Source organism: Prinia subflava, chromosome 6 (genome assembly GCF_021018805.1).
Source record: "Prinia subflava isolate CZ2003 ecotype Zambia chromosome 6, Cam_Psub_1.2, whole genome shotgun sequence".
Taxonomy (NCBI): domain Eukaryota; kingdom Metazoa; phylum Chordata; class Aves; order Passeriformes; family Cisticolidae; genus Prinia; species Prinia subflava.
In genome coordinates, this window is record NC_086252.1 from 23,803,032 (window position 1) to 23,829,629 (window position 26,598).

The following is a 26,598-nucleotide window of genomic DNA, read 5'->3' on the forward strand; positions in this document are numbered from 1 at the left end:
AGGCACCCAAGCCTTCCTACTCCTCTTGTAAAGCTGGACGGCGCTGTTCCCCTTGGTTGATGAATAATGCACAGGATAGTCCCTGAGACATAAGGGAGAGCCCAAACCAAAGCAGTTATGCTGGGAGCTGCTCTTCATGCCCAGGAGGTATATTTCCTTGCCATAGGGCAGCAAGAATTACCCCCAGCTCTGGGAAGGACAGGGAAAAGTGGGGTGGTAGCACAGATCTTCTCTGTACCAGAGCCCAGTGAAGCACAGGAAGGGGTGAGCTTCCCACCAGACACAGAGGTCAGAGAAAAGGAAGGCAGATGAGAACCAGAAGAGTAGTTTAATGTTAAAATTTAATAGAAATCCTTGAGAAACAAAGGGAAAATAGAGAGCAGACCCAGGAGAAGAGCATTAGCCTGCAGTCTGTGCACACATGCTGCAGGGCACAAGAGAGAGACAATGGGCTTGAGAAGGATGCTCTCTCCCCAGCAACCCTACTGCCCCCACAACAAACTGGAGCCACACTGGTACCTGTGGTCTCTCTTGAGCTGCGATGTGCAAGCCTGAGGTCTCCTGCAGGGCCTGTTGCTGGGGGAGGGCAGGATGTTGGCACACACATTCAGAAAGGATAAAACTGGACAGTTTCACTCCCTCCCAGGCATGAGGACTGGGGACTTATCTTCAGGGGCCAGGCTGCAGCAGGGCAAGAGCACACTCAGTTGCCAGCAACTCAGGACAGATACAGGCAAGCAAAGGCTCAGCCTGTGCTGACTGGGGACAAGAATGGCAGGCTCAGCCAGCTCAAATGCAGCAAAGAAACCACCATGCTTTAAGAATAGTCTAGGACAAAGGTCAGATAACCCCCACTTCCTCAGGCTTTGCCACTTGTTTTAGAAACTGAAGTAACACAGGTCTCCTCTTTGGCTAGGAAAGCATCCCTCTCTACAACTAGCCCCAAAACAAATGTGCAGTGCGAGGGGCTCCTGCAGTCCTTGCTCTACAGAGCCAGCTCTTGTCTCTTCCTTTGAGGTAGGTTGATGCGTCCCCGGGGAGGGACGGTGGCTGCTTGGTCACACCACCAGGGCAGTGTCAGAGAGGCAGCCAGCAGGTCTCTGGTTGGCTCCACCCGCACTTGTTGAGAGGTAAGTTCTGAGTAGAGTTGGGCTCCAGGTATCTCGTGAGATCCTCACCAGCTGAAAGGAGGTATGTGCTGCAACAAAAAGGAAACCCTGAGCTTCTTAGGGACAGTGAGAAAGGACCAAAAGGACCACGGTGCAATAATCATCTGGTGTATCACTACACATGGACTCAGAGATAGGGCTGCCAGGCTCACCTACTCCTCCTCCCATCCCAGGCAGCACCAGTGACCCCAGCAAGTATCCCAGTATCAGTGGAACTTCAGGGTCTCAGCTTAAGTCTCCCTGTCTGTGTGTAAACCCAACTCCATCCTAGCCTCAGCACAGGAACAGGGATGACCTTTTTCTTAGAACCAGAGACCAGAGGTGTGTCTCCCCTTCACTCTGGCTCACCCAGACAAATTAAAGTCCTCTACCAAGCTCTCAGCAGCCTGGCTTTGCTTGGGGAAGCTAGAAGAGTGGGTCAGACCTGGAGGCCTCACTGTTCCCCCAGCCAATGCTGCAGCTGAGAGGCTCTGCTCACTGTTAGCCACATCAGTGTTCACAGAAGTGATACAAGTTTCAACATGGGGAATATCTTGTCAGGATGTTCTGACCATGACAGCTCCAAGCATCACCTAATCTGGCTGTTCTGAGCTTCACTCCCATCTAAACTGGGTGTACAGTGCCAAGGAGACATGCCCAGTTGCACAGACATTGTGCCAGCCTCATCTGCAGGCCTCCAGAGAGCAGGGGCTTCAGAGCCTGAAAACCAACCTGCTCCTCTCCCCTTAAATAAAGCTGCTTTTTGGGCTGCCAGTTTTCTACCAGGACACCAGTCCAAAAGCCACACTATGAACACCATGAACGTCACGGCCAGTGCAAACTCACCCCAGTCTGCCCAGTTCCAGTCTGCTGAAGCCGTTTGATTGAATGCTACTCTTCTGGCAATGACCACTGTGGGAGGAGAGAAAGACACAGAATAGCTATTTAAGTCGTGGCAAAAAACCCTCAAGCCTGCTGTGCTTTGCCATAGACTGCCCTAGAGAGCTTCAACTAGAGCTGCCTCACTGCTGAGCATTGTCACTGCCACAAGACTGTTCCCAGAATAGCAAACAGAGCAATCTTTGCTCTCTGCCTAATGAATCCCTCTGCTGAAAGTGGGAGTAGAGCATCTCGAGGTCAAAAGAATGGGTTTCTTTCAGAGTATCATTCTGCTGTAAGGCACAGGAGTGACAGACAGAGACAATTCCCTCACAGAGAGGAACAATGGGCAGGACAGGTGCCAAATATGTAGGGCTGTGCCCAGTGCACCCAACAATATTCAGATGCAAAATACTTGCAGATCTGATATACTGTTCATGACTTCATGTTTGTGGGAAATAGGGCAGCATGGGTTTTTCCAAACTCCCTCATTCCCTTGGCAAAGAGGGAAGAAGGCAAACAGGTAAGACAGGAGCCAGAGGAAGCAAAACAAGCAGGATCTCTACCCAACTCTGCAGGTAAACAACCATCTCTGCCTATCTTACCCACAGTTATACGCACCATCTGGGCCAAATCCGTCCCTGCCCCAGTGTGGTACCCTTTGACACACCACTTCTTCAGTAGCTCCAGACCTGGGAAATGACAGAAAACAATTTGTGAGAATGAACAGCCAGGTTTAGAGAGAGTTAAGCCTTCCCAGCTCAGGGCATGCAAATATGCTGCATTGACCACACAGAACATGCTTTGCAATAACTACTTGAACACGTGCTTGAGCGCTAGCAAACACGGGGTAAACCAAGGGCGTTCACCCTTTGTACGAGCAAACATCAGTGCGTGGGCTGCTGCAGTGCTTGCCTTCCTCCCAGGGAGCCAAGACATTCCTTGCAGCAGGCTCAGCAAAACAGGGAAACTGGGGCAACACAGGATTTGCTGAATTAGACCAGATTGGTTGTCCCCCTGAGCCCAGTGCCTGCCAACAGCAGTACCTGATTTGGGCTGCACCGGTGAAAGTTCCCACTGTGCAAATGTAGAGCAGCTTTGCTGTCATCGACCCCTTTCCCAGGAAAGGGCAGCTCAGGCAAGCTCCTCTTTGCAATGCACTGATCAGCTGCAGCATCCCAGTGCATCATCTCCTCCCTACAGGGATGATCCATCCAGAGGTCTACATGGGCTGAGACTTCATCCCCGACAAAGGGCAAGACTGGCACAGGCTGAGATCATCCCTGGTATGACTGGAAGGGACCGATCCTCTTACCACACACAAGACACGCTGCTCCAGAGCTCAAGCAAGGTCATTTTGAAGCAGAGACATGTGTCCAACTGCAGGGTCCACTTCCTCCAGGGCTTCCTGCTAACTGTCCTCACTACAGCCAAGCAACTTGTTTGTGGCCAACCCAGAAATATTGAGAAATTCAGGACTACTCCCATCCTGTTTTCTTAAGAGCCTTAGGGTCATAGTGGAAGGCTAGGGTGACTTGAGAATTAAGAACCAGCAGAGCAATGGCTAGTCCATTGATGCTGTCTAGCTGGGATTACTGTGGTTTTCTAAGATACCAGGAGAATCCTTGCTGTCCAAAGCCTGTTTCTTGGTGACCTTTCAGCAAACCCCAGAACTTCGTAAAAAAAAAAAACCCATATGTTGGGGGCCAAGGGGAGCAGGGCAGCTCAGATGCCTCATCCTGGGTCTGTGCAGCAGCCTGGGCTTTGCATCTCACTGGCCAGGGAAAGAGGAGTGCTGCATGGAACACTGGGGAACAGGAAAGGGATAGGGGGAGGGTGAGTTCTGCTTAGAGGTAAAGAGCAACAATGGGCTAGAGCAAATCTGCTCACTTGGCTTCTTTGGAGAAGCTGGAGCACTGAACCAGGACCCCTGCCTGAACGGCAAAGTTCAGGGCAGCACTTCAGTGAGGACGATGACAGAATCTTTATTCCAGCTGATGGGAGATCACCCAGCAAAGATATTAGCAAGGCAAAGGATGACACATGCTGACAGCACAGGCAGAGAAGACTATGATGTTACCATTTCTCTGTGAAAGACTGTTACTGACCCTTGCTTGACTATTACTGATCCCTTTGATACTTGCTTTAACACCAGTGGAAAGTGACAAAAGCATTTTGCTTCTTTCTCTCCTTGATAGCCAGGTGAGGAGCACACATATAGTCACTGCAAGTGGAGGACAAGCTCCCCCAGAAGCCTCTCCATCTAGATCAGATATTGGATGGAAAGCCCTGAACCACAGTCTCTTTTTATTTTCTCTAACCCTTCATGCTAGACCTCACTGGCTCTTTCTCCCAAACAGCTTATGCTGCTGCCCTGATAGAGACAACCCTGGGTGAGAAGGAATTGGTCCAGCCCAGCTATACCTCATTAAAGGATAATTTTTTTATTAAAATACAGAATTGTGTCCTGAAAGGATGGAAATGTTAACTAGACTTCTAGTGTTTAGGAAAAATTTCCATTTGTACACTGACAGTATTTCATCAATTAGAAAGCTGCAGGAAACCAGGGAAGAGGCCCAATTTTTCCTTCACAGATCACTTGTCAGGAGCAAAGCCCAGCAAATCCAGCTGTTTCTCTCTCAAAAGAGAGCAGAGAAACACAGTAAGAGGCCAAAGCTTCAGGTTGAAGGCAAAATCCCAGTCTGCTTCATGCCCAGGGCACCTAGAAGTGCTGGTGCTGTGCGTACCAGAACAGTCATCATCTCTCATCAAGTCAGAATAAGCTTTTTGTGATATTTGAAGCAGTCTGGGAAGGTAACACGTTTCCTAGGGGTTAGTACGCAGGCAGGCAGCTCCCCCTCAACATGCATAGCTCAGAAGTCTCCCACGACTGCTGGCAGGCAGCCTGCCTGAGTCAGGTGTTTGTGCCAGGCTTTGGAGGGCAGTTACCTTTGTGTCTATTCAAGTAGTATTTGAGCTCCCACTGGGTCACCAGGATGTTGAAGTAACGAGGCTGCTCGAAGAAGCGCAGGTACCGCATGGAGACGTGGCTGGGGAACACCCGCTCGAACTGCCCGCGCCGGGAATACTCATCCTCTGTCTCCACCAGGATGCGAACGTCATCTGGAGTCAGGATGTCCAAGACAGAAGAATAAAAATCCTGCAGACAAGAGCAACCCAAGGTCAGGGAGAAGCATCTCTCAAGCAGAGGTCTCCATGTGTCAGATCTTTGGAACAAAGGCCACATGGAAACTGTGGAAGGAATCTAGGCTCAGTGGTGACACCAACACTGCACATAACTGAAGAGAACATCAATTCTGCAGCCCAACCTCTCTTAAATACACTGCCAGGAGGCACACAAGGCCAGTGGCCCTACCAACCCAGCACAGGGGTCAGCTGGCAAAGGCTACAAGAGCTGCACAGTGATATAAGGAGGAACAGGCCATGCTCAGACTCTGTTTGGGGACTGGTGGGTAATGTGCCCCTCAGCACACGCCTACTTTAATGTACAGATTAAGTCAGTGAGACAGTGGCTTAAGCAAACCCAATTTATTTCTAGCCAACTGTCTTGTAATCCACTGGAGCCCAAGTGCACCCCATCATCTGGCTGACCCCAGAGAAGAGCACAATCTGAAGAGGGAAGAGAGATAGACATGTGGGACTGGCTGGGACATGGGCCTGGCACAATAGTGCAAATTAACAGAGGAGGTTGCTTTGTACCTGGTCAGGTATCTTCTGCATCAAGTAATAGATCTTCTTCATCTTCTCTGCTCTCAAATGCTCAGATACTGGCTTGGGCTTCTCCTTCAAAACACTGCCCAGACTGAGGACACAAGAGAGACAATAGAGCATTTAAGTGGAGAAGACAAAGTCCTGTCATGGCAGAGCTGCTCCCAGCAACTTCTGAGAGAGTAGTGGCACCTTCATGAAAATGACATGGAGGAGAGAACACCTTTTCAAAGGATTTCACTAATTCCGAGACCAGTGATGGATCCACAGTCTTGTGCATCAGCTCAGAACCTGGGAAGGATGTGAGCAGGGAAACTAGGAGGACTCTGCCAGCCCCTCACCAAGACATTTCAGTGTTCCTTCATTGAAAAGGTGAGCCATCACCTCACACACAGGATGCACGAGGGTCAAAGACACACCACGATGTCATTCACAGCACATGAAGCCTAGTGGGATCTCATGTTTACATCCCACTTGGAACACAGCTTCCCAACTGCAAGCACAGGGATGGGGGTACAAGTATTCAGAACTGCTACTATACAAGGAAGAAGAGAACTCTTAGATCAAAAATTTCCTCTGGCAATATCCAAATACTCTTAGGACTTGAATTCAGCCACATGCCATGGGAAGCTTTGGCCTTTTGTACTATCTGACCAGCAACCATCAATTCTAAGTGCAAACTGAACCATCTGGGGATGCCAGAATCTGGGAGATACTTTTGAAAATATTTTAACCCATGTATCAACATAGCACTTTTTTTCTGCTGCTGCAAAACTCATTAGCTGTGTGCAGATCCAAACAGGGAGAGCAGAACCTTGAGTCTGTACTGCATGGTGCTTGGGGAACACACAGATCTACTGGAATTCTGCCCATATACAAAAAAAAACCCTTCATATGCTTCCAAGGCCGGAAATACATTTAAACGAGCTTGCCTCTGGATGCAAGAAATCTGGTGATGCATCATCTGAATCATGTTAAGGATGCACTTAATCCCCTGCAGGTCCTTCTGTGGACACCTGCCCTTCAGCACTTCCACTGGAAGTGGCAACCCAGCATGTGATCAAAGCACCGCAGACAAGCTGGTGAGAGCTCCCCATCTGGAACAGACCCATGTTCCAAGCTTCTCCACTGAAAGCACAGGGCACGCAGAGGGCAAGAGTACCATCTTTTGGCATGCACACACATCACTGCATGCTGGTACTTATAACCCAGCAAGCTGATCCTTCAGTGAAATATGGCCAGCAGCCACTCTGCTGCAAAGAACACACTGGTTTCCTTCCAGCCATCAGGTTTGAAACCAGGATAAGCCCTAGCTGTGGTGAGCCACAGAAGGATTAGGGGCCTAGCTGGACAAACACCCATGAATTAGCATTCTGCAAAAATCAGCCATGTTAGCTGAGAAGTAAGACTGCACGCTTCCACCCATAGGTTGGCAGCATGTGACACCTGCAGTCCTGCCTAAAGAACTGATCACTCCACCATTTGCAAAATAACAGGTGCTCCTCTTGCTCCAGGCAGCAGCATGTCAGTTGTGGTAAGTCAGAGGGTAAGCAGATCCAGCTCCAGCAGAGCCAGCCAGCCCTCTAAGCAAACAGAGAGGCAGTGAAACTTAGCATCATATTAGTTCTGGCAGGGGGAAGGATAAGAGAGCACAACTTGACGAACTGCAGAGCAAGCACAAATTATATTGGCCTCATTTCCAACTATGGACCTGCAGAGAGGGCATAAATCCTTCTGCCTCGAGGAGACCACAGGAACCAGATACTCAGGCAATGAGGCAAGTTCTTTGGACCTACTGCTGAAGCACCAGCAAGCACAGATTCCCAACAGCTAGAAGCCAGCATTTGCTGGGCTCCAAGCAGCTCCCCAGATTAAATCCCTCACGTAAAAAGCCTGCTTCTCTGGCAGAGAAGGGGCCTAACCTGAAGGCAGAGCCATTTTTTGTCTGCGTCGTTGAGGCCACACTGTCCATGCTGGGAAGAACGAAGCCAGCGAGGTTGAGGAGGTCCCGAATCATCTGGCCCTTGATTCTCACATCCAGTGGAGAGTTGGAATGGAGGCTGCAGAGAGGAAGCATCACAGCAGCCTGAGTGCTAGAATGCAGGTGTTAAGCCCCACGGCTCCAGGATCAATCCCTGGGTTATTACTGACTGGGATAAAAACACCAGCCTGTCCCTTGCCTCATGAAACCAGCCATAAGACATTGACAGAAAAATCCTGACAACAGCTCTTTGAAGGGGGGAGCTTCTTATCAGAGATAGTTAATTCTTCCATCTCTTCCCAGGTTTGCTAGAAACAGGCAAATCCATCCCCAGAGCCTCTGCACTTGGCTCTGTGTACAGCTCATGCCCACCCACTCTCACAGGCAGGAGAGGCCACGCTCGGTTACCCTGCAGCTCGTGGCCCTGCCTGCAGAGCCAACACCACGCAGCCGGATGCCTTCAGGAAGCACATGGTGCACGAGGCAGTGGAACTGCTGATTGCTTCTGCCCACGCAAAGAAATCTCTGCCATCACCCATTCTGTGCAAGACACATCCTTCCTTGGCCTCCCTTTTTTAACATATCATTCCCTGGCTCTAGCTGGAGCATGCCCAGCAAAGCTTTCTGAACAGCAGATGAATGTTGCTTTCACAGAAAGGGAGGGCTTTGATTCCTGCAATCTGGAGAGAAAGGCTTCAAAGCCCATGGTCTTTTAGCACAGGCTACAGGGAACATTGCAAGCCAAACTCACTTTGTAGGAAAAGAAAGACCATTATCCCCTCTCCTGTGTCTCAGAATATCCTTTACCTTGGGGAAATGTTGACTTCTAAGATCCAGGGCTTGAGGTTTTCATCCAGCATGATATCAAATCCAAACAGCTCATGGCAACAATACGGCCGGCGCACATACATCTTCACCAGGCTGTTCACATAGGGCTCAGAACTGCAAGCCAAGAAAAATTGCTTGTTTCCAACAGGAAGACAGACAGCAGAGCTCTGGCTGTTCACAGCACATGTTGACAGTTCTGGAAGTGTAATGCACCCATGTGCTGTGGGAGCCGGTGGGCTGAGAGACCAACACAGGCCTGTGAGTTGCTGCTGTTTCACCACGTATGGATCCAGCACTGTACCCTGAGCATCTCTGCTGTGTCAGGTAGCATCCATCTCTGAATACAAGATTTATCCTGCACCAGGAACCATTCTCTCAGGCTCCCAGGCAAAGCAGAGGAGTGGGTGGCAAGCTGGGCGATTTTGGGTACACTGCACCTTCCTGGCCTTCAGGCACGTCAGGGAAATGTAAGGTCTATTTACTCACTGCAGCTACTGTAGCAGGAGCTTAAGACACAGGATGAAAGGAGGGATCCACAGAGAAATATTGAAGCCAACAGCAGTGATACCATTTCAATTAAGAGCAAAAGGACCAGGCTGAGAAGGGACTGGACAGTCAAAAGGGGCAGGGTGCACCTCACAGACACACAGAGCAAAGGGTGCCAAGGGGACTCACGCAATGATGGTTTTAATAACGATGTCCTTAATCTTCTCCCAGATGGCCTCACTATTAACTCCCTTCTGGCTCAGGTAACTCCAGAGAGCTTTGAGTGCCCTGTGAGAGAGAAAACAAAGGAAGTAGCTCTGTAGCCTCTTGCTGCTGGTGGTGAAAGCAACCGAGGGGAACCCAGCACTCTTCCCTGGCATGGCAATCCTCCTGACATCCTCAAACCCCTCAGTAGTTGCTGCTCTCCCCAGCCTGGCCCCTGGTCTTGAGAGCCCAAGCTACTAGGAACATGAATCTGTCATAGACTTCTCTCAGCACAGTCCCAAATTAGCACATGAGCAAGGTAAGTCAGGCCCAGATCTTCTCTTCCCTCCCCCTCCATGTCCTCAGCAAATCTCCCCTTCCTGCAGGCCTTCCCCCACAGCACTACAAAGCAGCTCAGCAGGGATCCAGCAAGACCCCAAAAATATTTCAGCTAAAGCCACTTCACTGAGGCTTCAGGCATGAAAAAAACACGAGTAACCTCTGAAAATTATGGGTAACAAGATGGTATGAGGGAGCATCTATGCCTTTACAGGAGTTTCCCACACCACACTGAGTGCTGCAAGCTACTCTGACACTGATCCAAGGATGCTCAGATATTTCTCAAGTGAGACCATGTGGCTAATGGCCAGGAATCCAAAGGTCACACTTCCTGCATACAAGATGGAGTGGATTACAGCCACACTTATCTTTAACACAGGAGCAGCCAGCTTTGACTTGCATGCAAGTAAGAAAAACCCACACAATCCCACCCTGATGCAATTGCAACTGCTGAGAGGCAGCAGACCCTGCTGAAAGTCCCAGTGGGGAAGAGACCACTGTGCAGCAAGTCCAGGTCTAATCTGGCTACAGGAAAACACCTTCTGCAACTCCCTTTGAAGTGCAGTAGCCCTGCCCAGGCTGAGAATTGAGAACTCTATCCTGCACTATTTTTAAAAGGGTTCAAACACTACCATGGAATCAGAGACAAGTTCCTGGGGTTTGCATCCATTCACCCATGGGACAGCAAGGAATGGGAACTCCTGCAAGACTGCAGCCCTCCTCCCAAAGGCCTAGAAATGGCACCACTGCTCCTATTCCCACTAGAGCAGCACATAAATTAACAGTTCCGAACCAGGGCTGTCCCATTCTCTGCCTCCACAGCAAAGTCAAAAGTGAAATAGGCAGAGATCCCATTTAGCCAATTTAAGCATCACCCATTCAATATCTAGCAAGAACCCATCAGATTCTGTTTTAACCACATCCCATCACCCCCACAACAGGGGAATGGGATGAATGAACAGAGGTGAGTGGAGCATTGGAAGCACAGAATGGCACAGACACAGCAGGATGAACAGCACCTACAGCTCAAGCAGCAGTGGACAGGATGAGTCACAAGCCAGGGAGACCATCCAGATTCCACTGACACTAACTCATGCTAAAATCACTCTCTTCTTTCAGTTTCCCAAGTAGGAGCAGAGGATATATAAAGCAAGTTCAAGTTTTGGGTAAGAATACTGAAAAAAGTCTGACTTAATGGGAATTAGAAGGAGCTACCTTGTACCCTAAAAGCAGCACCTACCATTTATGCCCCTGACAAGCAGTCTCATCCGAGTTGGATTTGTACTCTGCGTTCTTCTTATTCACACTGTAGTTGGTCAAGTGCATGAACTTGTTGCTGAGGCTCTCCATCGAGGAGGAGTACCTGGAGGAGGCAAAAGTAACACAAGCTGTCTGAGACTGAAGGTCCACGAGGCAGGCCCAGACTTTGTTCTCATCTCAGACCACTCTCAGCCATCCACCAGCCTGGCTGCCTGCAGGTCTCTGTCCCCACAGGTCCCGAGCTAACAGAACAAAATGTGAGACAGAACAGGCTGCCTTGGGACAGTGGAATGCAATCCCACCCTCACAGCATGTCCTCAAGAAATAAAAGCCAGAGCATCAGTGAGCAGAAGCACTGATAGAACTGCAGCCGCCTGAGGCAATACGGTGAAAACTGGAAGAAACATCTCAGTTTCTGGTGTGCCAGCTTTTATGCAGAATAAAGCACAGACAACATATTTCAAGAACTGCTTTACACTGAGCTAATCTTTCATTGGGAAGATTGGATGTAGGCAGCATCCCCTCACATTCCCTTTCAACAGTCACCTGCAGCGACCCCGTGTGTTTCCATACTGCTTCTTAAGCAAGCAAGACACAGCTTTAAGCATCACCCTTACAGGGGATGACTCCCTCCTGTCCCAGCCAAGGCAGGTATCACGGCCACAGATGCCTGGCCACCAAGGCAGCCCCCAGCACTGCTCTCCTGCACAACCTACCTGCAGCTGGCAAAGCGAACCAATCCATCCTTGAACAGGTAGACCCTGAGAGGGTCATAGCAAGTGACGTAAACATAGATCCTCAGGTCAAACTTCTTCCCGCCAATGAGGTAGGGTTTGTGCAGATATCTGCAGAGGGAAGTAAGCACATAAGGGTTATCATTTTCATATGCAGGAACATCTCTAACCCCCAATTCAGAAGCCCTGGCAAAACAAGGGATCAATGCAGAAGCCTTTTAGCACAGCATTTCCAAGTTAATCGCATCGTGGACAAAATGAGAGAAAGAACAGTTCTCCCATTCACAAGGAGTTCCTGCAGCACATAAGCAGTGTTTCCTTCTGCTCAGTTCCATTTTGAAGAGATTTTCCCCAGTTTTAAGGCACAGTAGCTTTTCCACACCCACAAGGCTGATCACAATATTCAGGAACATCTAAGACATGCAGTACACCACAGATGGTTTTGTACAGTGAGCAGAAACAGTTGGGTATTTTGATCCAAATAATTTGATTATTCATCCTAGAAGTTCGTGATTTTCCATAGGAAAGTTTATCTCTTTGCATTGAAAGTGGACAGGGAGAACTAACAAGCTAACAGAACAGTTCCCTGTCTGCCAAATACTGCAGTTTTCCTGCCGTCACAAGAATCTTTCCAGAAAGCAACCTCAAATCAAGATCAACTATTCCACTTTTCTGAACAAGGAGAAGGAGATTGAGAACTTTGTTATTTCAAGAAAATCCTTTTACTAACATCTACACACACTGAGGCTTTTACTGAACCATTCCAACTTGGATAGGAACAAATTGACAACTGCCTCCTCTTCCCACTGTGCTTGTGTGAACTAGATAAGGCTTGTCTCCAAACACGCTACACCCCAGAGTACAGAGCAGTGGGAGCCGGATCACAGCAGACCTGAAGCTGTCCACCTGCCAGACAGAAGCCCCAGAAAGCTCATGAAACCAAATTGTGTCTGAGACCTCAAATATCTACACAGACAGCAACAATCCAGTAAGCCCAGCTGCAGCTGATGGAGCCAAACTTCCAGCAGCAGGACAACCATGCAGTCTCCAGAGAAGTCTCCAGATGCAAATCAGGTACTTCTGCTTTGCCACACAGTGGCAAGGGCCCGAAATTGGCCAGAGATACAAGACACTAAGAGGTCTCAGGCTGTGTGTCAACCTTGGTTTTATATTCACTCACCTCTGTACTAGCAGTGGTCTCCTTTTGGGGAGCTGGCTCCATTTGTGGATGACCTGGATACCAATGCCTCTTGCTGATGCTGGCTGCAAAACACAAACAAGAAAGGATCAGATCATCTCCCTGCATCTACAGAAGGACAGAGGATTGAGTTCTGCTTTACACCTACTGGTTTAACAATCCATTTCTGTCGGCTAGATCCTTCTGCCCATGCTTTCCTGAGTGACTTGACGTCCTGGGGCAGGATGAAGGATTGAGGGAAGAAATTAAACTCCTTTTTCCCACAGCGAAGCTGCATCTTCAACAGGTTGCGCCACAGACGGTCCTTCCTTCCAATTTGAAATGAACCAGGGAAGTGGTTTAGCTGGAAAGGAACACAGATGCTGTGAGATCTCTCTGCTTCCCCACCTCCTTGCCCACCCCTTCCTGCTCCCTTGGCAGAGGATGCATCCTTTCTGAATACAGTGTAGGGTGACAGTCTTTGCTCCCCTCTCAAGATTGCACCCAAACTGATTCCACCTAACTTGTGAAGTTTTCCAGGGACAAACCACATAGTTTAGAGCATCACAGCTCTTCAGAAAAGGCATGTACTTTTGATACATACCAAAGCTCTGGTCTCTCACAGGTTCTCAAGCCATGAGCCACACCTGACTGTTCTGTGATCAGAGTAAGGTACATGCCCTTTACTGCACTGGCAGAGAGGGCACTATCCCTGCCCCTCAGTTCTGCCAGAAGAAGGACTGCTTTAAGCAGCAATGACTGAATTTAGAGAAGCTAACAAATAAACGCAATTTGGCTACAGCCTCAGTCTGTACAAGAGCCACCCTCACAGCAGAGATGCTCATTCAGCTATGCCTGTCTCTTGGACTCCTCTCCCAATCCTGGAAGGGACACTGCAGGGACTGCTTGCACAGCAAACACCTGGTCCTGAGGGGAGGGGCACCCAAATTGCTTCCAACACACTCTCCATGTATGTGAAGGAGGTCAGCCAAAAACAGAGTCTACCTTTTGGTGCTCCCTGATGGCTTTGAAGCCGGGGGATTTCATGTGGTGGCCCCAGCAACCCAGCCAGTCATCGCTTTCTGCAGGAAAAACAGAAAAGTCCATGACCGAGTGCCCTGCCTCCCTCTCAACCCGCACCACCCCATCTCCTTGGGCTAGCAGAAGCGTGCCAGGGATACTGCACAGCTATAGCACAAAGCACTCATACTTGCTGCGGCAAAGCTGCCAAAGCAAGGGCCGTGAGTGGCATCCAGTTAACCATGTGGGTTATATCCTTGCAAATATGACTGGTTGCAAGACTGAAGAGGCAGATCAAAGGATCAAAGGAATGCCTTTAATTCCCCAGCATCCTGACTTCTCTGCCTTACTGCTGGCAAATTAAGCAGTTGGCTAAAGAATGCTGGCCTCCTGAGGGACATGTAGGATGCCAAAACTTCTTAGGGCTTCCTCTGCCCTCCATGTCTCATTATAGCCCCAAAATAGTCTGTGAAGAGGTCTCCTGATATAAGCAGGAGTCCCATAAATACTTCCAGGAGATCGCATTCCAGAGTATGGATTGTAGCTGCAAATGCTCAGATCTTGGATACTGCAGGTCAGACAGCCAAATGCGTGAACCCCGCATCCTGCAGTGCCAAGCCTGTATTGCTTCTGCTCTTTGCAGGCATTCTGCCTTCTTGTGTCCCTGTGCTGGAGGCAGGGAAGGACACAATGTTGCCTCTCCCAACTTACTTTTGCTGACTCTGAAGTGGGACCTGCCAATAGTTTGCTTCACTATGTTAGGCGTAACTCTGCACATTTTCCATCGCAGCAGCTTCCTCTGCTCCCAAGGCAGCTTTTCCACTAGGAAGGCAAAAAGTTAAAGAAAGAAGGAAAACAAACACAGTACTTGGATTTACTACAGCTGCAAAATTCTTATGGTTTGCTGCACAGGCACCAGGCCTGTAGATGGGGGTGCACAGCCCTCGTTGCAGAACCGTCATGGAGTGGACGACTCCACAGCTGGGGGAGATCCAGGACACTGGAACATTTAGTGGCAACCTGAGTTATACTCCAGACAATGGAAGCAACAGAGTTTATTGCAGTCATTTGAATTTCACAGCAGTGCTGGCTCTCATCATGGGAAGGGTTAAGGGCAGCCACTGCCAGCCTGCTCTAGGCTGTGTGCTAGTATCCCTTGCTCCCTAACAATGGGCTGGCCACTCCCACCCTGTGCAACAACAGACCTTGGCTCACCTGTCTCATCCCAAGTACTGAAGTAGATAGTTGGAGGCACATTAGGGAATAAACTGCAGACAAGAGCTGGTTTGAGCACTTTATCTTGAGCCTCAGCAGGCTGGGCCAGGCACTTGATGCAATTCCTAAGAAAGATGAAGCAGTAGGCAGCTTGCTAAAAGTGAAAAATAATGAAGGAGGAGGGAAGCTAGAAGGAGCCTTAATCTGGGTATTAGGAATTTGCACCATCATTGCAATGTGGTGCAAACAATGAGCACTAAGGTCAGTAACTCAGTCTGCAGTAATGAGGGGGTGAGTCTGCAATGAATGCGCATGCCAAGTAACCATTGTGGAGTTTGTGATTATCCGGGGCAAGGAGTGGAGTTTTTTATGTGACAAAACCTATAACCTTGTCCAAGGGAACAAGGGGTGGAGATTGTAGTACGTATGATTTAACTGTTGCAACCCTTGTGGTTTTGCTGTGTTGCAGGGAAGAGGGATGGAGTTTTACTCACTGTATGTACACCTCACCACAGCAAGCCTCAACACTTGGAAGGAGGGACAAAATTTGTAATATTTCTATTATTATTCTATTCTTTTTTCTATTATTCTATTATTAAGGTTGTGATGAAGTGAAAAGTAGGGTTTGCAATGAACGTATATTTAAATATATGCCACTGCAGCCAGTGGAAGAAGCCACACCAGAGCAATCTCATAAGGAACAAAGAGCAGCCAAAGAAAAGGAACTACAACACACTATTGCCAATCTCTCAGGCCACCCCTTGCTTCACTGAAGGGACTGAGTGTAGCTTGTCACAGAAGAATTTGAGAAAAGATGGGAGAAGAAGAGCTCTTTTGTCAAAGTCCTTTTTTTTTTCTTTTTAGCACTGAAATCAATAATTAAAAGTTTATTAATTGGCAAAGTATTATATTGGTTAACATTCTCTGACACAAAACTGGTTTTGTCCACAACAAACTGAAGGTAGGAGACAGCTATAGAGGTTTCATGGCCAGGCCAGCACACAGCCTGCAGAAAGAAGTGCTCAACATCCCTCCCTCCTTGCTGCAAGAGGCATTTAGCCCAAGCACTGCTTTCCCCATCTGCCCCAGAGGCCAACCAGACACATCCTGCCAGAAACAGCTGCTGGGCCAGTTTATATCATCTCTGCAGGACTTTCACAACCACATGTGCACACCCAGAGCCCTGCAGCACCCTAAGGCTCTACACTTGCTCACAGAAAGCCTTGCTTGTCTCCCAGATTAGTGATGACATGATGGGAAGCAGCAAGTTGTCAGGCAGACAACAAAGCCTGAGGTAGCCCTGGTGTAAGACCAGCTCCTACTGCTAGTTGGGCAAAAACAGGTCCAACAAAGGTCAGCCAGGAGTCATGAAAGCAGGGTTCAGATGACCGAAGGCTCACCAGTCCTCCCCAGAAAATAATTCTCCCAAAAGCTAAAGAAAAACCTAGGCTCCAGGACTTGTTTCTAGGATGCTATGCTGAGCCATGAAACTCCAAGGAGCTTTTGCAATCTCTGGCCCAGGACACTTCCACTCTGCTTCATCAGCCAGGCAATGACACTGCAAGAGCACAATGTAATCCACTAAACCTAACTCAGCAACTGTCAATGTCAGTGAAATAAAGACCCCTGTTTTGCTGCAGTGGATGCATCCTTAGCACTTCACAGGCTGCTGCCTGTAGCAAGAGAGGTAGTTCTAGTCTGAAGGGTAGCAAGGAAACTTGCTTTGGCTGGGACATCTGTTCCTACCTTCACTCCTTTACCCCACATGCTATGATCTCCTCTCACCATGGAGGGCAAAGATGGAATCACAGATTATGCTGATTTGGAAGGGCCCCACAAGGATCACTGAATCAAACTCCCTGCCCTGTACAGCACCATTCCCAAGAGTCACACCATGTGCCCAAGAGCATTGTCTAAATGCTTCCTGAATTCCGTCAGCCTTGGAATTCATTGCTGTGGCCACTTCCTGGGGAGTCTGTTCCAGTGCCCAGCCACCCTCTGTGTGAAGAGCCTTTTTCTAATATCCAACCTAAACCTCCCCTGACACAACTTCAGGCCATTCCCTTGGGTCCTGGGACAAGCCTGGAAAAATACGCCAAGTTCAGTGCACTGTTTACAGCTCCTAACCTGGATCCAGCCGTCACGGAGCCACTGGACAACACACCAGCATCAGAGGAAGCATCCGAGTCACCTGCAGGAGGGAAGACACTCAAGTTTTGTCTCCATCAGGAGTGAATGCCCACAGTTAGGGAGAGAAGAGAGGAAACAAATGCAGCAGGGGACAGAACCTTCCAGCTGCCCCAAACCCTTGGATCCTGGCTTTTGCCCACCAATTGGGGTCGTAAAAACAGGAAAGGGAGCGGAGCTGACAGCCCTGCACAGAGAGGAGATAGGTAAATTCTGGAGAAGGACAGCAGTGAGCCCTAGCTTGCTCCCGGAAGGAACCCATGCAGTTCCTCCTTGCTGTTACATCACTTTTGAGTTCAGTACATCCTGAAACGACAGCATGAATGTAAGACAGAAGGGCAGCTGTGCTCACCCCCACCCCCCAGATAGCTCCTGCTCTCCCCACAATGAGGCATGGAGCACAGCCCTCCCTGGGGAACCAGCACTCACTGTCCTCATACTCCTCTTGACTGCAGCTCTCGTCCAGGCCATCAGGAAGTTCTTCCTCTGCTTCATCCTGGGGATGGCTTGGCTCCAGCAGTGACTTCTTAGCAGCAGTACTGGGACAAAGGACATGACATAAAAAGGAATGACACACGCTTTCTGGGGCCAAAAACCCAGAGGCCCATGAGACAGCATGAGCTAATGTGGGCAGCGGAATGAGGACATTGCCCTCTCCAGTGTTGATGTACAAGCACATCCCAAGCTAGCAAAATGGAAAGGCCCCAGACCACGCTGAGAAGGAACATGTTCCAGAGCAGCTAGAAAGAACAGGAACAAGGACACCCTCTCTCAGTAGGAGAGCAGGAGCTCCATGTCCTCACACCCCCTCTATCCTGTATTAGCTCTGTGTTCTTTTATGGACACATGTATCTGACTAGGATGGCGTGGCTCAACAGCAGGCTTCATTCAAGGTATGTGCATAGCTTACCACTGCAGGCAGGGCTCCCAGCTGAGGAGAACAAACTAGAAATGCCACACAGTAACTCCATGCTGTGGTTGAAGGAGAAGGTGGAACATCCCAAGTGCCTGTCTTGAGCTGAGTGATGCAGGAAGGCCCCACCCACTAGGATGCTGCAGCCGAGTTTTGCTCATGGACACAGTTATCCCACGATTACCACACACACAGATGCAACAGCCAGCCTGGCACAGCCTGCCACAGCCTCCCTCCTCCTCCTGCCTCTACTTACTTAAGCTTTCCTGGGACCACATCCTGGGCCTGTTTCTCTTCTTTCTCCAGTTGGATGGTGGACATCTGTGCTGCCACTTCAGCGATGGCAGTGACGTGCAGAGGCTCCGTTCTCGCCAGGCGGTCCCCGGCACAAGGAGGGCTCAGCATGCCGCCGGGACGGCAGCCAGTGCTGCAGCCAGGAGCGCCGGCATGCAGGGCCAAGGGACGGACACCGATCTGCTTAGTGCAGGCAGCGGCATCGCAGGTGCCTGTAAGGCTCCAGCTACTGTTAAGGCGATGGCTCCCCAGCTCCAAGCTCAGGGGAACAGTGGTTTCGTTCTGGCTGATCTGCACTCCAGCATGCTGCCTCCTCCTGCTGTTCTGATTGGACAGGCTGCCCACATTCATAAGACCAGAACTTTCAACTTGGCACCCAAAGCCTCTGTGTGTGGCAGTCTGACTAGGTAGCTGATGCACAGCCTTCAAGAGGCTCCTCTCTGGTTCCTTCGCTTCTGAGCTGTGAAATCTCCCCTTAGCATCCTCCAGTGAGCACTGGTCCTTCCTGAGGATCACACTGCTTGGCTCGGGGGTAAGGGAGGGGACTGTGTTTTGCTCTGACACAAAGTTGCTGTTGCTGCTCTTCACTGCTCTGTTGATCAGGCTGCTAGGGAAACTGTCTCTATTGTCCACAAAGTGGGACCATGAAGCAGCAGGAAAACTCTGGGTGTTTTCCACCTTTTTCATCTTCAGTGACTGCAGAAAAGGCACTTTAGCACTGCTTGGCCATAGAAAGGAGTTGTTATTGAGCACTGGTCTACAGGAGCTGACAGCCTGCTGACCTGAGCTGAGGGCAAAGCCTTTGACCCCAGCTCCAGAGCGCTCCTTTGCCAGCAGGCAGGGCTCCGACAGCATGGAAGACATCACCCTTCCCGTGATGGAGCCAGAGTCTGGAGGGCTTTGGAGGCTGTCTGCAGTGGGCTGTGCATGGCATAGTGATGGTAAGCACAAGAAGCGGGATTGCTGCAGAGTGATCCCTGAGGGCAGCAGGATGCGATCCTGGAAAGCACTCGCATATCTCTTCTCTAAATTCCAGACGGGTTTCGCCTGCTGCTGAGGGAGGCGCCAGGCCCAGCACGACCGAGGTCTTTCTGTCGGAAGGGTGCCTGACTCCAGCCCAAGGCTCTTCTGCTGTTTGAGGCCCAGATTAGCATGGTCTGGTCCTGCAGACGCCATGTAGAGCCATAGCACCAGAGGCACAAGGGTGTCAGTCACCTACCAGCAGCATCTTTGCTGGCCTGAAATGAAAGGACAGCATGAAAGACAGTGTTACCCTGTCAGGGCACAGCACCCAGCCCAACGCCACATGAGGAAAACAGGGTGAGCTGCTTTTCCTGCAGGATGAAAACCACATCTCCCATTTACTGAGCTCACCAAGAGTCTCCTGACACCAAGTCAAAGAATGGCTGGCATCTCACATGAAACCAGGGGACGCAAAGAACAATGTAAAGAGAGCCATCTGCAGGAAAGCTTGTACCCTGCAAACTCACAGGGGTGCCTGACTACCAGCCGGGCCATAGAGTAGCAGCTCCAGCACAGTCACCCTGTCTGCAACAAGAAGCTGCCTGTCTGGGACCCACATGGCAGCTGGAGCTCACTCCTACAGGTCTGTCTCCAACATCACCCTCCTGACTCCACCACAAACCCCAAAACGTCTGCTTTATTTTTTCTCCCTGCTCCTTAAAGCTTCAGCTCACAACGTTACACAACTAGTGAGAACCTCAGCCCTTGCTTTTAAAAGGAACATGTTTCTCACTCTTATAGAAAAGCTCAGTGAGGGCTAAAGGCTTTCTATAGAGCTCAGGACTGAGAAGGCAGCAAGAAGCAAATGCAGGACTATTCTAACATCAACACCTCTGTTTCCAGCAGAGATTGGCAGTACTGTGCACATAACATCTCTCCCAATTGCAGTCCTACAGAAAAGTCTCCTGCAAGGAGCAAACTGGCAGACCACAGAGCTGCAGATGTAAGTGTGCAGAATCTTCCTAGAATGAACTATTGCACCATACCTGCAACATTCTCTTGCCTGAGGAGAAGGGAAAAGAGAAAACAAATCACTACCCAGTTGTTGCTTTAACACATGCCTGAAGGGCCCCTGGATACAGCTGCGATAGGAATTTGTATTCCAAGCACACTGGATGATCCTTCTACCTTCAAGCTCTCATACACTTGCATGTTTAAAAAAATGTATAAAAAGAAGGATAAGCAGTGCATCAACCATCACTGTCATACATTTTCTTGCCATACACGTACACACTCCTTTCTCACCTGAAAGACAAGCCTCAGACACAGCAGCTAAAGTGTAGCTTGGAGACCCTGAAATTGCTTTCTGGCACCATCACAGCAGCTCACACCACCACAGGGCTGGCTCAGACGTACGTACACCTGCCAGACCTTCTCAACCTGTGAATCAGCTCCAGCACATACCAGGTCAGCAGCATCTCAGCCAGAGGATATGGGAGATGGAACATCCCATACAGGATCCCACATGAGTTACGTATTCTCAAGGAGAGCTGCTACCCTGTCAAGATCTCTAAGGAAATATGGAAGGTGCCAAGCCCATTCCACGCCCATCAAGCTGCATTGCTTGTTAGCGCTTGTACAGTCAAGCTGAGAACTCCTGATGAGGACAGGGCACCTGCATCCCCATGGGAGCTCCAGCCCAGAGGGGCTCCAAGCCCCAGGGGAGAGAATCCTACAACTGAGATGTACAACACTATTCCATTGCTACCCAATCTACCCCCAGCAGCAAACCTGGCTGTGTTGTGACATTCACAGCGATTAGCACAGAGTGAAGAAGCTGTGGCTCAGATGCCGCCATCTGCCCAGCTCAAATTTCCACCAGTAAACAAGGGAGCAGAGCTTGGCTTCCACACGCTGCCCCCCCCCGGATGCACCCAGCTCACAAGTGCACTCACACCACAAAGTGACCCCAGCACACCAGTGAACATAGGTGCTAAAGAGCAAATTAAAATCCAGCAAGAATGAAAGTGTTCCTGCCTAGAAGGTCTATCACTATGGCATCACCATGTGCGCTGCCAGTTTGGCCATCGCCTGCACTCTCACCCGGCTGTGAACGACCTTGTAAAACCAGCCCGAAGTGAAAGCCATCTGTACCTCATCCCCACCCGGCTTTACAGCTATCAGTGGATCATCCCGCTGTAAAAATAAAAGCGATGTGGCCTAATGAAGCTGTAATAAGGGCTGTGAATCTTACAGTCAGCTTATACACAGGTGTGAAAATGCCAGCAGAAGCCCTGTATGACCCTGATCTGGAGTAAGTGACAACGGTAGCACAGATGTGACTGACACAGACAGGGGGTACTGCTGACAGCTGTGGCCACCAGGGTGGAGTCCTGGGCATGGCACAGCCTTAGCTAACACAGCCTGGAAGCCAGCCCTGGACTAGCAGACAAAAATGTGCTGAGATTGCCCCTCTCCCAAGCAGTTTTGTCAGGGAGTTGCAGGAGTGTCTGGACCAGCACAGGGGAGGGGTGTGCAGGAAGCAGCAGCTGCATAAGAAAGCCACAGGGCCTTTAGTACAGCTTTTAGGTAAGGCCTCGGTTGCCCAACTGCTAGTTACCATCACTGTTTCCCTGTGGAGACAGAGGAGCTCAGATAGGGGCAGGAGGGGCAGGAAGGATGAAAGGAAGGTGCCCCCACAGGAGGCAGGTCAGGATGCATCCAGACTGATAGCACCAGCCCATGCTGCCTGTTCTTCCCCCCATTCACACCTCCTGCATGCCAGTACAGTCACTCTAATGTCCACCTGAAAACTGTCTCCCATCCTTACTGCAAGGACAGCTTGACAAAGCAGCTGCTGGGTATCCAGGAGACCTGAGGGAGATGGAGAGAGGCACCCTCACATGCCAGGCTGTGGTCACAACAGCTGAGCAGCTGCCACATCTCTGTAGCTCTGGGTAGGAAAAACATCACCTACCCTAGGGTAAATCCCTGCTGGTTACCAGCAGGGAAGTTTTCCTTTATGTTTAATTCAGTTGGAGTTTTAGGATGGATGAAGGTCACAGCTTGATGCAATCCCTAGTTCTGCCAACCCAACTCTACAACAAAGGAGCTGGAGTCTGTTCTGCATCTCACAATGGCAATAAAACTACACTCTTGAAATTTTATTGTAGAAATATGAGCTAGGAAAAGCCCTGGGTGAACTGGCCAGGCTGGATTTCAAACCCAGCCATGTAATTAATGGATTTTGGCTTGGACTTATTGATACACAATACAGAGGCCAAAGCTGTCACTGTTGGAGTGACTGTACAGCTGCGCTTGCTTACAAATATTCTGCCAGCATCTTTTATTGCCACACAGCTTTCTCACAAGTGTTGGGACATCAGCTGGAGCACTGCCACAGCCTGTACAAATGTCACATCAGACGAGCACAGGGCCAACACACGCCCCAGCCTCTGTGTGTTCCAGTACACATCAGTCAAAATCCTTTCTTTCAGTCTGAGCCCCACTGCAGCATGTGCTTCTCTAATGGCCGCGTGGCAGCTCCTCCCAGTCCTGTTCCAAACAGGAAAGGACAAGACCTTAAGAGCCTGGGTGTGCACATCATCCCACTGTTAGAGGAGTTTGGCTGTGGAGGTTATTTTAAGTGCAGCTTGGTGACACACTTAAAATAACAAGAGCTTGTAAATGTATGCACCACAAGCTGACCTGATAATGTGTTGTCAGCCACACACAGCCTAAAGTCACAAGGAGGAGAGATTAGACAACTGCAATTGCTATTGTTTTCTATGTCCTTGCAGGGTGCAAATTCTGTTCTGCTCTTTATGATTAAAAAGGATAACACCTTTTTCTAAACAAGATCTGAGTTCATATCAAGTTCCTCACTCGCAGCTCTGGGATTTTTGATTAAAGCTTGAACAAGCAAGTTAACAACAATGCAAAACAAACAGGTTTTAAAACCAATATACATTTTAAAATAAGGGTTTGTATCCCTTCAAAGAAATTACAACTCTGAACAAGATCAACAACATTGATCTGAAACCGAGTGCCTAAAACTGCTCGAACAGTTGGCAGCTAGGTACAAACCTGTGTTTCAACAGCATGGAAACAGCCCTACCTCCCCTACCTCAGCTCCAAGAAAAAAGTGGCCTCAAGGGCAGTCACACACCAAGCCAAAGCACCTGAGGCCACCAGCAAGTTCAAGCTGAAGAGCAGAGGGTGTTGCTGGCCACAATTTGCCCACGAGGACAATACAGCTCAGAGGCAGCTTGGCCACTGCAGAAATGCTGTCAGGTGCAACAGCCTGGTGTGCTGCTTTGCCACACAGTTAAGCATCACTGTTCCCTCTCAGCTTCAGTATCATCGTTGCAAAACCACGTTTCATCTGCAAATCCAGAGAATGACAACCAACTTCTGTCCTAATCAACGACATCAAGTTTTTGCTTGGCCACTCAGGTAAAAAACAAAACAAAAAACCAGTGAGAAATCAACCTCTGTGAGGATGCATCAGCAAATTCCACCTACATCCCAGGATTACATTTGTGCCAGGGCTGGTCATTTCCATTCATCAGCTGTGGTACTGAATTCCACCCTACACTGAATAGAGGAAGTACGAGGGGTGTATGGCTGCCCAAAATTACCCTTTACCTAAGCAGAGCACTGCCCTGCAAGAGAAAGAGTAGCTCAGGTGTGTGCTCCTGTTCCTAAGGTGGAGGCAGACCTCAGGGACAGCAGGATGCTGGACCAAGCCATGGGAGAGCAGGAATCCAACCACCACCTCACCTTGCATTGCAGCAAATGTTTCCCTCCATGCACACACAGACTGGGCTGAGTACTGAAGGCTCACATGTTTGACTTCACAAGGGACTTTCCCACCACTCTGTGGGCATTGGAGTACAGTTGCCAGACCAGGTGAGGAACTCCGGCACAGCAGGCAGAAAATCCAGGGCTGTAGCTGGAGTGCACCAGGGACACCTAAAATAAAGGGCTGGCTCAGTGCTCACCCTGGCAGGGCTGACCTGGCTGTGACCAGACAGTGCAGAGGCCACAGCAAAGGGCAGAGCATGGAGTCCCTATCGCTATCAAAGGATATCAACTCTTCTCCCTGGCAGATTTCCCAGGCCCTAAAGTAGATGTCATGTACAGTGACAGTGGATCATGCAGCTCTGTTCCCCCAGCAGTGAAGATGGCAAGTGCCTGCCCTTGCTCCCACCTGATTTATATTTTTTCATCACATGGGCAACAGAAGCAGTTGTACTGCAGCACAAATAAGAGTAGAGAAACAAGTCTGGGTTAAAAGAAACAAGCTAAACCATGAGGTGTTTAACAGCTTTTCACCAAGGAGGTCTACAGCCCCTTCCTGAAGATCCAGACTGAAGGGACAGCATTTTCAATTGAGCTTCATGGTGGGAGAAAAGGTACAGGAGAATTACATGCCAAGACCTGGGTGGAGTTTGTCCACTAGTGTGTAGGGTCTGAGGGCAGTCAGCACAGCTCCACCTGGTCTTAGGCAGACTGGCCTTTAGTAGAAAAATAAAAGCAGAGGATTTGGAGTGAGTGAAACAAGTATAAAATATCAACACATAGCAAGGAGACAAGAACTACCCAATTAGTTCAAAACACATGATTTCTTAGTCCATCTTCTGTTCTTGATATTTTTTACTGAAACATATCTGCAATCGGAAGAAAAGGTTCCCAGATTTGTCCTTCAGTATGTGCTGAAGACTCTTCCATGTCCTGACAGGGCTGGGAAAAATTCTTCTGAAGGCACCGCAAAACCCTCACTCCATATAGCAATCTCTCAGGGCTCAGGAGTGGAGAAGAAACAGACACTCAAGGTGAGAAGCTGCCAAATACTCCCAGACTTGATGCCTGGCAGGAACCTGGGAAATGTCAAGGAGTGGCACCCAGCCAGGCTTGTACAGCAGCCAAACCCCCAAACCTGTGTCAGTGATCTGACATCTCCACGCAGGCGCTGTTATGTGGGGATGGTGACATTTATCCCCTCAGCTCCTCCTTGAAAGGCGACCAGTGCTGTGCTGAGAAGGACCCCTCCACTGAGGTGTGGGAAGGGGCAATTGTCATCAACGAACTTGACCTAACACAAAATAACTGCAGCAAGAGAGCAACAAAAGGACAGAAAAGTACTACTAACTGCTGAATACAAATAGTAAAAATTGTGGAAATATTATTCTATAAAACTATAATAAGGCCAACAATCCACTATAAATTCCCCCAAACTATCCGGGAGCCACTAGATGTCATCTGCCCAATTTGTGAGAACACCACAATAAGGAAGACAAGCCTCAGGGAGTCATGTCGGCAGAGTTTTGATGTGAAGCTGTAGGGCTGAACTCTGCCTCCGATAAGAAATCCACAGCCCAGCTGCACAGGAAGAGGCTGGCACAGTGCCACAGGGCTTCCCCACGTCTTCCCTCCTAACTCCCTTCTCAGACCCTGGAGGCATTCAGGAAATACTCCAGGCTTATCTCAACTCAGCTCTGCCTTTCATCTTTCAGACTCAACGGCTCCTTTTTTACAACGCAAGAGCAGCCAAGCCAAGATCCCCATGAGCAGATGGACAGCCAAGGATGTCTCAGCACCCCACCTGGGCCTGGTCAATCCCAGCTCCATCCTAATACTCGAAGTACCGTTGGAGAGGCTCCTTGGGGCCGTGGGTGGCTGGGGAGCCAGCCCTTCCTCCCTGCCGCTTGCCCGGAGAACACGCTCTGTTCCTCATTTCTCCAAGTGAAAGCCTTTGAAGCCAAAGGTGATACCAGGATGCTCTGTCCTGGCGCCGGAGCGCCGCCCAGGCCGCCAACCCCAGCATGTCTCTCCGCAGAGCGCTCCAGAACCGCCACCCCACGGGCTCACAGGGCAAGACCATGGCGAGCCCCGCGAGGAGGCCCGGGGTGGAGCGAGGCGTCTCTCCGGGGCACAGACACGGCTATGGGGCGGAGGGGCCGGGGAGGCAGCAGGGAGAACCACGGGCCCTACGCCCCAGTGGGGGAACTCTGAAAGTGCAACCCAGGGAGACACACGGGGAGCAGAGCCCCGCTCCAGAGGGCGGCAACGCCGCCATACTCACCACCCGCCCGGCCCGCCGGACCTGCCGCCGCCGTTACCATGGGGAGCCGGCGGGCCCACGTGACTACAGCTCCCGGCAGCCACCGCGTCGCGGGGTGTACTGCCCCCTAGCGGCGCGGCGGAGCCCCGCAGCGCGGGCACGGCTCCGGGAGCCG

The 26,598-nt window shown here is 50.0% G+C and overlaps 1 protein-coding gene across 1 annotated transcript; it reads right to left on the reverse strand.

Annotated features, from left to right (window-relative positions):
* Nucleotides 1-323: 323 nt before the first annotated feature.
* Nucleotides 324-26,578, reverse strand: TTLL4 (tubulin tyrosine ligase like 4). The gene is made up of 19 exons (XM_063400747.1): nucleotides 26,445-26,578; nucleotides 18,357-19,632; nucleotides 17,617-17,726; nucleotides 17,128-17,191; nucleotides 15,001-15,125; nucleotides 14,497-14,607; nucleotides 13,771-13,847; nucleotides 12,935-13,129; nucleotides 12,769-12,851; nucleotides 11,571-11,699; nucleotides 10,835-10,957; nucleotides 9,241-9,339; nucleotides 8,545-8,679; nucleotides 7,679-7,816; nucleotides 5,748-5,850; nucleotides 4,977-5,187; nucleotides 2,649-2,719; nucleotides 1,995-2,060; nucleotides 324-1,198 (listed from the first exon to the last, which is right to left on the reverse strand). The coding sequence occupies exons 2-18, from the start codon at nucleotides 19,568-19,570 to the stop codon at nucleotides 2,040-2,042; spliced, it is 3,009 nt and encodes a 1,002-aa protein (XP_063256817.1). The 5' UTR covers nucleotides 19,571-19,632; nucleotides 26,445-26,578; the 3' UTR covers nucleotides 324-1,198; nucleotides 1,995-2,039.
* Between the last annotated feature and the right edge of the window lie 20 nt (nucleotides 26,579-26,598).

Excerpts from the sequence above, each read along its gene's own strand:
- TTLL4 (XM_063400747.1), bottom strand. The coding sequence starts at position 19,570 with ATGGCGTCTGCAGGACCAGACCATGCTAATCTGGGCCTCAAACAGCAG. Across the intron at positions 8,680-9,240 it reads GTTATTAAAACCATCATTGC|TTCTGAGCCCTATGTGAACA; the intron begins GTGAGTCCCCTT and ends CTTGGCTTGCAG. Across the intron at positions 7,817-8,544 it reads GAAGTCAACATTTCCCCAAG|CCTCCATTCCAACTCTCCAC; the intron begins GTAAAGGATATT and ends TCCTCTCTGCAG.